This window comes from Coptis chinensis, chromosome 5, assembly GCF_015680905.1.
Source record: "Coptis chinensis isolate HL-2020 chromosome 5, ASM1568090v1, whole genome shotgun sequence".
Taxonomy (NCBI): Eukaryota; Viridiplantae; Streptophyta; class Magnoliopsida; order Ranunculales; family Ranunculaceae; genus Coptis; species Coptis chinensis.
In genome coordinates, this window is record NC_141460.1 from 34,144,642 (window position 1) to 34,156,102 (window position 11,461).

At 37.4% G+C, this 11,461-nt stretch overlaps 2 protein-coding genes across 2 annotated transcripts; one reads left to right on the forward strand and one right to left on the reverse strand.

The window, feature by feature from the left end:
* Positions 1–266: 266 nt before the first annotated feature.
* Positions 267–1,076, reverse strand: LOC147497360 (uncharacterized). Its single transcript, XM_086562856.1, has one exon. It carries the CDS (start codon positions 1,074–1,076, stop codon positions 267–269), a length of 810 nt encoding a protein of 269 aa, XP_086418982.1.
* A 4,356-nt stretch (positions 1,077–5,432) lies between these two features.
* On the forward strand, positions 5,433–7,386 carry LOC147497361 (vignain-like). Its single transcript, XM_086559939.1, has 4 exons — positions 5,433–6,014; positions 6,131–6,366; positions 6,487–6,627; positions 6,939–7,386. Exons 1-4 carry the CDS (start codon positions 5,567–5,569, stop codon positions 7,191–7,193), a joined length of 1,080 nt encoding a protein of 359 aa, XP_086416065.1. The 5' UTR covers positions 5,433–5,566; the 3' UTR covers positions 7,194–7,386.
* Positions 7,387–11,461: the final 4,075 nt, after the last annotated feature.

Genomic DNA, 11,461 nt, shown 5'->3' on the forward strand with positions numbered 1-11,461 from the left:
GGCGTGGGTCGCGCTTTGGTATATGGCTGCTCAATTTCGATTGGTAGACGAAATTCCAAATTAACTTAGCGGGTCGGCTTCTCTCCTTGGCGGGACGCTCCCGTATTTTCTCGCGGAATTTGTCAAAGCTGAAATGGGCAACCACAGTATGAAACAAACAAGGGTGGGTGGGTTTAATGAGACTTAAAATTGACTACTTCTACTATGAAAACAATGCTAAAGTGCAATTACGTATTAATACAAGTAACACTCGTTTTGGGCTCTTATCACGAGGCATAACGACAAATCCTGAGGAGGTTGTACCATTCAGCAGTCGATGCCTTCACTTGCGTGTTCAAACCCAGCCAACCTTTGACACTAGACCAAACCTCTTTTGTATACGGGCAATCGAAAAAGAGATGCTTGGAATGCTCCCTAGAAGCATTGCAAAAGTCGCACATAGAGTGGTGGATAATTTTCTTCTTGACCAGTCGGTCTTGGGTTGGTAAGCTATTCAAAAATAACTGCCATCCAGTAAACGAGTGTTTCGGTATAACCAACTTGCCCCAAACCACCCGATGCCATTTCACTCTTGGTCTGAGCTGCTTTAAGGACATGTACGCTGATTTGACTGTAAATCTACCTGTAGAAGTTGGTGTCCAGATGACCTGGTCCTGCTGTAGCATGTGATTAATTTCGGTGCCTTCAATCTTCTTCTTCAGTGCACTATCAGGCAGACTAGAAACAATGTGATTCCACCTACCATCAGCAATAAGATCACCAACCAAAGCAGTGTGAGGAACCTGTAGCAGTAGAACTACTTCATCCCAAAAGATGAGCGGAGTGTCATGGCACCATGGGTCATGCCATACATATGTTTGCTCGCCTCTCGCTATCTGATGCCTAACAAACTTCTGAGCGGCTTTGCGGTGCTTTAGTACATTCCTCGGACCACTCCATGAACAAATCGGTGGGATCTCCATTGTCCAGAAGTGTTGCTTCCGAACATGATGTTCAATTGTCCATTTGACCCATAAAGAGTCCTCATAGCTGGCTATCTTAAACACCAGGCCACAGTAAGTTGGCTTGTTCCACATGCTAGGGTCCACAATAATTACCTAAGATAAATCATAATAATTTCGTAATCAATAGTTTGTTCTATACTAAAAAACAAAAACAAAAAATCACAATAATAACTACAATAATATTCAACTAATTAAATAAGACCAAAAATTAAATGACAATCTAATATTCCAACATAAACTACAACTCTGCAAGTTAACAAGGCAATAAGTCAAGTAGTCAAGTAGAGAACACATTAATATTTGAAAATTGGAAAACAAAAATGAAATAAAAAATATAGACATAATGCAAAACAATTTATCTTAGATAATGAATATGGAATAAAATAATAAATGGATTCGGCCTTGGCACGCGGAATTGGAGAAGTGGAGCGAAACTGGAACTGCGAAAGAAGATAAGAATAAAGTGTTATTTTGTTTTTTGTTTTGACCTTTCAATTTTTTTTTTTTCTTTTTTCTGTTTTACTTTTTGTTTTTTGTGATTGTGAGAAATGGGGGATTGCATTAGCGCGCGGAAAAAAAAAAAAGTGGGATTGTGAGAAACGTGGGCCATTGGGATGGTGACTTATGAAACGAGTCAGTTTCATTTTTGTTTTTTCTCTACTAGCAGTACGTCTAGATTCATCATTGACTTTGTATATATATATATATATATATTGGGAAGTGGGGGGAGGGGGCTGTAGCCCCAGTCAGCCAATCTATAGATCCGCCCCTGCTATGAATATTCATTGTTCATAGCTCATGACTATTAACAATCATTGTTCATAGTCCAATTGTTCTAGACTATTATGGTTCTTGGGACAAAGACACCTTGCTTTCTAACAACTTCCAGACCTTGTATTAACAGGGCTTGCGCTTGAATGGCTTGTCAAGATTTACAGTCAACATGATTTCCGAATTTGCAAGTTTTAACTGTCAGTAGTTCTTCAAGGAGACAGACCAGCATAAGGATTTCTTGGTATCTTTGAATGCTCAGATATTATATTCTGCGATTATCCCATACATTCACTGATAATATTGTTACATTTGCATTTGTGAGATGATCCCATCCTCATCATATATCTTGCCTAGAACCAGGGAGCCAACACAAATCAAACCACTTGAGAAAATAGTTTTGTCATTTTGAATTTGTCAACACAAGTTCTTCATACTAAAATCATCACAAACACTCGAATTTAGTTGCGGTAAATCATTTTGGATGCAATTGTTCGGACCAAGTCTTCTGTTTCAATGTTTCTTGACCAAATGTACCAATGGTGTGTACACGAAAAGATTATAGATCTACAGCCACAGGTGTACTTCAAATTTCACTTCCATCGTTTAACACTTCAACCTAGGCATCAGACATCAGCAGTTGAAGTACTCTCGTAGTGTCGTGGTCTCACCAAAATTGTTCAGCTTTTTAGTGAGACTTCAGAACTTCATATGCCAATGCGGGCATCTGGCATGTTTGATGTTTCAGCATCTGCTTTAATTTAGCTCAATCTTTAAAAGATACGTAATTTAGCTCAAACATGTCGTCTGTTGGTTTTTTCATCTGTAATTTTGGGTTGGAGAAGAAAGGAGTTTTGGGTTTTCTCATCCGTAATTTTGTTTATTAACAAGAAAAAATTATTAAACCTGGGCTATTTAAACATGGGAATTGAGTTTGTGAGTGATTATAAAAAAAACCATGTCCTCTAGAGTTGTTATAAAACGAAATTGGACCTTGGGACTAATTTCTGTATCATATATATGTGATTTTAGAAACATGCATGCATACTCAGATGTGTTGATTAGTGCCTTGGGATCTCTTTTTAGGGGGGTAGGGTTTTTTATTGGTGCCTCGGGAAAGTTTAAAACATAATAGCTCGGAAAAAGAGTTTAAAATGTATTTTAAAATATAAAATAAAAAAGAGCAATTTGAAATGGCTAAGAGAAATTAAAGTGAAAATGGTCTGAACATTTACATACGCAAGAATAAATGATCGAATCATGTGTTATAGGCAGAGAAGGTACCAGGAGCTGAATGTTGTTCAGTCAATTTATCAGGAAAATGAAATCGGACTAAGTTGTGAAATTTTTTTATTGCAAGAAGATAGTGAAGGTGGCGTTTCTAATTTTTTATGGTTTTTTAGTTGCAACATAAATAACCTTCCTTTGGGGGAGCCAGTGGCAAGTGAAAGTTGTTCACAGGTAAGTGCTAGTTAATTCTGTCTTGATTGGGTGTATGGTAGAAAGGTCACCTGAAGGAGGTGTTTCTTGTTGGGGGGTGTGGACCGACATCAATAGTCTTACATCTCCAAGATAAAGCATGCAACTACTAACAGTACTAAGTATAAAAGTGTGGATCTTTGTAAACTAACATTGAGGCCTTTTTGAAAAACCCATACTTTAATCCAGTTCAAGGTGGTTAAGTGGGACAATATTGATGCTAGTGAGATCTATTAGCCTAACAACTGGTATCAAAGCCCGGTCCAGGGTTGGTTGGACTAAACGCCCCAGCCCTGCAAAGTGAGAAGCTGATGGAGTAGTTGCTTGCATGTTGTGCGGACTTGAGGCATAAAATCTGAGAAAGGTCTAGCCGTGATGGTTGTCATCTCCTGTGCCACTCAAGCGCCTATGTGATTAAGGTGGAGCGCGTGTGTTGGCTTGTAATTGATACTATGGATGTCATTCCAAAGGGGAGATTGTTGGGGTGTGTGGACCAAAATCAATAGTCCACATCTCCAAGAGATGAAATAACCACTAAGTATAAAAGTGTGGATCTATGTAAACTAGCATCGAGGCCTTTTCTGAAAAAACCCCCACAGTCCAAGGTAGTTAAGTGGGAACAATACCGATGCTATTGAAATTTGTGGGCCTAACATTTCTAATTTGTAATAAAAGGGAAAAATAAAATACAATGTTCCATAGTTACTCGAGATGATATTGTTGCCAAACAGGCCGGGTTCTGAGGATAGTCTCCTAGCAGGGCAGCTGCTTAGGGCCTCCATGGGTACTGGGTAACCACTAAACATTGTTACAGATTTCAACAGATTCCGTGATAAGTATTACGGCTGTACCTGCAGAGAATTTTCAACATCATGACGCACAAGCAACGGGATCCCATCACATTACGCAATCTAAATCCTTTAGAGAGATAAAGCAATAGTCTCATTCTCTTCTACTACGTGCATAATGCCATGGCCAGTAAAGGCTACTGCTCTAACTTAATCTCTAATACACTCTGGACAATAACTAACCTTAAATCAAATATGTTAATTTTCCGTTTCAGTACTATTGTCGTAAATAATAGATAATTTGCATCTTTAGATGCACCTCTGATAATCAGGGCCGGCTCTGGGGCAAGGCCAAGTAGGCGGCCGCCTAGGGCCCCGAGTCAAAGCCCAATAATAAGGCCCCCATTCAGTGCTTGGGTCTGGAGTTTATCTACTATATATCTAATGATCTGGATACAAAAATACTCACATATAGAGAAATTAGAATAGCAACCAACTACACTAAATAATTTTGGATGCTTATTAGGCATTTAAAATATTTTTATAGCATAAACAATAGGTTATTTAGTCCCTTTTTAAGAATTTGTCTTGGGCCCCCACAATCTCAGAGCCGGCCCTGCTGATAATCAGACACATCATATGGCCTAGTGATGTTACTTGTTAGAAGGTTATTGCGCAAAGGTTGCAAAACTTTTTAATGAATGAGTAAATCTGAATCGAAACCTTAATAATCGAAACAAGTAATAGAATTGGATGAAGTAATAATAAATAATATTGGATGCCACAATGGCGACAACTAGCAACAAGTTTTAACACATATCTCGACAGGGGTTATGACCCTGGTGACGACGGAAATAATTTGCTTCAGCTCCTTGACAAATCATTCTTCTAACGAGTATTGGCCACTATTTGACAGTGAGTAATCATTGCATAACGGATTATTACAGAGGAACTTGTAAAGCTGAGTTTCACACATTTCACCAGTGAACCACTTTCCTTATTCCAGCTCGCCAACCTCAAAAAGTTTGTTCAATTAGCTTTCTAAAATAGACAAAACGGTTGCATGCACTTTATTCTCACTTGCAAGATATCGTGCATCAATGCCCCCAGAAACAAAAACGTGGTCGTCACATTCACATAACAGATTAAGCAAGTTTGCGTGTTCAGCATGGATGTTGAGATGATGCTGACCTAAAGCCTACAAATTGACCATCCCTATAACCATTTCAAATAAAAAAAAAACATTTTTCTTACTTTTTTTATAGTTAAAGCTCCAACATAAAGGACACAATTAAAAGCCAATTTATCCACAAAAGGAGTAGCTTGCTTGCAAAGTTATATCCATCTTCATTCCCCTATAATTTTCAACACCCTATCCTCATATTATTGTTCAATATTCTTACGCACAAGAAACCTTCAATCACAACCTCTTCATTTATTAACTTTTGTTTGATCACACAATCATTTTTCTATAAATACCAAAACTCAATAAACTCTTTTCCCATCTTGTGGGATTCTAAAACAATGGAAGTAGCGAAGGTAGTCTTGGTAGTTTTCTCGCTAGCTTTGGTACTTGGGTTTGTCGAAAGTTTTGATTTCCATGAGAAAAATTTGGCGTCCGAAGAGAGGCTTTGGGACTTATACGAGAGGTGGAGGAGCCACCACACGGTTGCTCGTGACCTTAACGAGAAGCACAAGCGTTTCAATGTGTTCAAAGAAAACGTGAAGTATATTCACGAGTTCAACAAGAAGGATGCACCTTATAAGCTAAAACTGAACAAGTTTGGAGACATGACTAATCATGAATTCAAGAGCGCTTACGCTGGATCAAAAGTGAAACATCACCGAATGTTCCAAGGGAGTAAACGAGGCACGGGAGGATTTATGTATGCGAATGTAGATAATGTTCCTCCTTCCGTTGATTGGAGGCAGAAGGGTGCAGTCACTGCTGTCAAGGACCAAGGCCAATGTGGTAAGTTCATACTTGAACAACCTTACATAATCATCTGACGCCGCCGCTTTTTAAGCATAATCGTAAATTCGTAACATTTATCACCAACTTTTAAATTATTATTGATCTTGTTATAGGGAGTTGTTGGGCGTTTTCAACCGTAGTCGCAGTTGAGGGCATAAATCAAATTAGAACAAATAAGCTAGTATCAGTATCCGAGCAAGAGCTGATTGATTGTGATACCCAAGAAAATCAAGGATGTAATGGAGGACTGATGGAAGTAGCACTGGAGTTTATCAAGAAAAATGGAGGGTTAACAACTGAGCAGAACTATCCTTACAAAGCCGAGGATGCCACTTGTGATGGTCAAAAGGTTAGATTAAGTAACCGCGCGTTCGAAACAAAAAATCGTAATGGAGATATTATTGCTCAAAATTATATTTACACTTGTGTTGTGATAACGATCATGTATTCTGGGTTGTGTTGTACGTAGGTGAATTCTCATGTGGTGACCATTGATGGACACGAAAATGTACCTGCCAATGACGAGAATGCGTTGTTGAAGGCTGCAGCTAACCAGCCTATAGCTGTTGCAATTGATGCAGAAGGCTCTGACTTCCAATTTTATTCAGAGGTAAGTTCTCAAAGTTTTACCCCCTTTAAACTCAAAAATAAAACTTAGAAATGATAATTGAATTATGATAAAACTTAGAAATTACAAGAACTGTAGCGAAAAAAAAATTGAATTATGATTTCATGATTTCTGAACCCAACTAGGAGTGTTCAAGCCAAACCCAGCCCAGATAGATACCCAATACGGGAAGTTAGGCCCGAGTTCTGTTGCACTTCTACGGGAGAGCAAAAAACCCAATGAGTTTTTTTTTTTTTTTTTGATATGGCCCTAATGAGTGTATTCACTAATGGATTCTACTGTAATAATCGCAGGGTGTATTCACTGGAGAATGTGGCACAGAACTGGACCATGGGGTAGGACTTGTGGGCTATGGAAAAACTGCAGATGGTACTAAATACTGGATAGTTAGGAATTCGTGGGGAGCTGAATGGGGAGAAAAAGGATACATAAGAATGCAGCGCGGCGTATCAGCTCCAGAGGGACTATGTGGTATAGCCATGGAGGCTTCATATCCCATCAAGGGCAACGCAAGTGCAGCCAAACAAACTTCTCGTGATGAACTCTAAACAAGCCGGCCATTAGTTTCTATACCAGCGCTTGTTTTTCGACGGCACTTCTGAATTTTCTTATGTTATTTTCTCGTCTCATAAACGCATAAATTGTTACAATTTGATGCTTAATTGACTCCTTGCCGAGCAATAATCACTTCTAAACTTGTTGCGATTGTGAATATACATATCTCTTCGATGTTCTGAAAAAGAACTGGATGTATATTGTTAACTTTTAGGTAGGGTGTGTTTGTTAAATTTTACCCAATGGAAGGAATGGAGAGGAAACAAAAAAAAGAGGGGTTGACAATGCAATGGAAAGGAAATGCACGGTCAAGGTGTTTGGTCAAATCATTTAGGCCCAACTTCAAACAATATGCCTGTAGTGAATATAATAAGCCTACAACTAAGGGTGGAATTTGAGCCGATGAAGGGCTCTTCGTTTAGTTCAAATAAAGATATTGGGCTGGTTTGTTTAGTGGCAAAGCTCGGTTTAGGTTTTTATTGGCTCGTGGCAAACACTAAAAACTATTTCTAAGAAACAAAATTTTCCCACTAGAAGTGAGAAAATAGAATCCACCTCCCGTTTAAAGCCAAAGATGAAAATAGCAAATTTTCCCACTATGACCAAAACATTTGCCACCATCAATCTATCACACTCATCTCCTTCTCTCTTTCAGCAAAGTAATCTCTCTCATCTCTCACTTCACTCAATTTCTAAATCAAATAACTCAAACAACAATCTCTTTAATCAATTCAATCTGTTTTGAATCGACCAAACAGGTTTAAAATTTGACATGTTTTGTTGTAAATTTTACATTCTCGCAGATCTCTCTCATTTTCTCAAGTGAGAAAATTTGGTCGTTCTTCTTGTAATCTTCTTATCGTATGATTTTGGGTTTGATTTCTTTTGGGGTTTTGATTTCGTTCTCACTATAATTGGTATTATTTGGTTTGGTTTGGTTTTGATTTTGATTTTCATTGAAAATAGTGTATGTTGAACAAGGCTTGTAGATTTGGTTGAACTATTCGCGTGTGTGTGTGTTTGGTGGCCGGTGGTAATCTGTGATGAGTGTGGTGAGTGTGTGTAGGTGTGGTGGTGGTGGTAGTGTGTGTGAGTGTGTGTGTGTGTGCTGTGGTGTTGTGAGAACAACAATGTGGTGTCTTTAATCAATTGTGTGGTGTGGTGTTGTGTCTTTGGGTGGTGAGTGTAAAACTTCGTGTAATAAATGAGCTATGATTGAGTGTGTGTTTGATTTTGTGGTGTGTCTGAGTGTGTCTTTGGGTAGTGTGTTGTTTAGTTCAAATAAAGATATTTAAAATGTGGTGGTGTGTCTTTGGGTCAGTCTTTGTTGTGTGGGTGTGTGTGCCGTAGGTGGGTTGTAGTGTGTTTCAGTGGTATTCCATGTTTTGCATATGTGGTAGAGTGTTAAAAGCATTTAATTTTGTGATGTTTGGTTTTAAAATTTTTATGTGTAGGTGTTTGTGTCCATGTTTGCAGTTTAATTGTTGGTAAGTGTGTGTGTGTGGTGGTGTTGTGTGTGGTGGTAGTTGGTGAGTGTGTGATGTGTTTGTGGGATGTTTGTGTCTTGATGAGTTAATGAAATGGTAGGTTTTAATATTTAGTGGTGTGCAGTGTGATGAAGTCTTTGGGTGGTGAGTGTGTGTGTGTGGATGTTTTGTGTTTGTGTTGTTTGTTTGTCCAATGGAGGTGTTTGTTCAATACTTTGAAAGTTCAGTGTGGTGTGTGTTGGAATTCAATGTTCTTTCTTGTGGTGTGTGAGTTTTTATTTCTAAAAAGTTAAAAAATCATTTGCCAGGTGTTAAAAAAAAAAAAAAAAACCATGTGTGGTGCAATTTTTTATAATTTGCCCACTATGAATTTTTGCAAAACAAACAGCGCAGGAAACTTTTCAAAATTTTCCATGTTTTGCATAAGAGGTTTCAAGCAAATTTAATGGGATGTTTGGTTTTAAAAATTCTTATGTTGGACTAGGTTTGAAATTGTCCAATTTATTTTTCCATCTTTGCAATAGTTGATGATCCTTGGTGAAACAAATGATGAGTTAATGAAATGGTGTTGTAAAATATTGTAGTATGTTAGTGGTGTGATGATGTTTATTGAAGTGGAAGGGATATTGGAATTTGAATTTGTTTCTCAATGGAGGTGTTTGTTCACGAACTCTTTGAAAGTTCAACTATATGAATTCAAACTTTTTATTTTTATATTTCAATTTAAAACAAAAAATAATAATTAGTTAAAAAATCAGCTTGAATGTAAATGGTAAAGCTCGAATTGTTTAGCTCGAATTCCACCTTACCTACAACCCTTTCGACTTTTTTTTTTGTTGGACATTGCGATGACATATATGCAATTGCAACTGTTGTTTGTCAGGGACAGAACCAGACCTTCTTACAATGAACTCTTTACTTAGTTGATTGCACTCTCTTGAATCCGCAATTAAAAATTCCTCCAGACCTTCTACAACTGTACTTAGTAGCAGATTTAAAAATTCCTCCACTTTCAATTGTAGAAGTTGAATCCGCAATTAAAAATCCCTGCACTCCAGTTCCGATTGTACAGTAAGTTAAAATATTTCTAGATTCTTAAATCGAAGAATTGCGTCCAAACCCTTATAGAGATGAGAGTTACCAAAAAAAACCTTATAGAGAGAATCCGTACACTTGTTGGCTTCAATGCCTTTCATGTGCATTACACTACAGGCTTTTCTTCTTATTATTATTATAAATGTACACAGTCCAATGGACCAACCGTGTGACCTTGATCACCTCAAAAGAGCGCACGCATGCCCAAACCGGAACTGAGGCTTGGTGCTCTTCCCACCCACAAACTCACAACAATCTTTGACCACATGTATCATACATACGAAATCCACTGTACTACTAAATTCATACAAACTCCAACTATTGTAACTTTGTGAGTACTCAAAACTCATTGATTAGCGAAAAAAAAAAACAGAGTACTCAAAACTCATAAATTTGTTCTTCTCTCGATGACCACAAATACTGTACACTTGGGAACCAGAAATAACCCTTGAAATATGGGGCGGCTTTGTTTTTACCAAGAAGTGATTTATGGGCCCGTATGAGTATTGTCCGTTGTAATGGTCGTTAGGTTTTAATTTCCAAATCCATACTTTGTCGGCCCTGCGTAGATATTAACCCACACCATTTTCGGAATTAAGCTGCCTATCTCCATGCTCCTGTACTTGGTAAGCCTGCTAGTAAATGGTATATAACAATGCCTGAATGTTTGTGGCTTAGTGTATTCGATGATGGGATCGGTATTTTCTTTTCTATTTATTATACGTAAGTATGGAACCGTGCTATGCATTTGTGTTTTTTCAAGTTTTTAAACCTGTCGCTCTAATATTTTTCGGGTAGTATGATTTTATGAATTTTAGTTCCAATCTAAAAAATAATATAAAAATATTAGGAGGGATTAAATATAATTTCAGTGACGTAAAGGAGGTTTTTTAAATTATTTTAAATAATATGAAGCTAATTATAATTTCAGTAAAGTGAGGGAGTTTTTTGTAAATTGTTTTAAAAAAATTAGCTAATTAGAATAATTAAGGGATATGGTTCTAAAATCTTAAAATAGAGATTAGAAATACATTGTTCGGTTGAGAAGTGTGCCTCCTGACCTAACTATCATATAGTGTAGAGATTTGATCATGGTCTTTTAGGTGGTTTGGGCCACAATTCGACCACTCTTTTTGGAGGGGGAGGGGGTGAATTTTATAATTTGGGTCTTTTAGATTTTGGTCTTCCTAAATTATAGGTATTTGGGGTTTGGTCCTCAATTCCTCACTAATCGATTTATTAGGCTTTGGTCATTCTATATCGCCTTGATTAACAATAATAGTCAACCAAGTTGACTGTCACAGGCGGTTAGTCAAAATAATTTAAGAGGACCAAAGCCTAAGTAATAAGTCGATTAGTGCAGACCAAACCCCAAATATCAATTATTCAAGAGGACCAAAACCTAAAAAATGATGAATTATACTTGAAAGTTATTTACTTGTTTATTTCTTTACTTATTTTCAGCTAGATTACAAGAGAAGGGGTGCATATAAGAAAACGTCTCTTACTCAGTGTAGCAGTGAGTTCTTACATTGCTTGTTTTAGTGATTATGGTACGGTGAATGTTGAACACCTATTACTTTTAAGAAGGCATACAATTTAAAACCTCGTCCTGATTCCACCTTGTGAGTAACTTCATATCTGTTCCATAACTTATCTGTCATATTTATGTCTCTCAA

Bases quoted from the DNA above. Each gene is read 5' to 3' on its own strand.
- LOC147497360 (XM_086562856.1), bottom strand. From the start codon at position 1,076: ATGTGGAACAAGCCAACTTACTGTGGCCTGGTGTTTAAGATAGCCAGC.
- LOC147497361 (XM_086559939.1), top strand. From the start codon at position 5,567: ATGGAAGTAGCGAAGGTAGTCTTGGTAGTTTTCTCGCTAGCTTTGGTA. The intron at 6,367-6,486 runs GTTAGATTAAGT...TGTTGTACGTAG, and splicing joins CCACTTGTGATGGTCAAAAG to GTGAATTCTCATGTGGTGAC. The intron at 6,628-6,938 runs GTAAGTTCTCAA...TAATAATCGCAG, and splicing joins ACTTCCAATTTTATTCAGAG to GGTGTATTCACTGGAGAATG.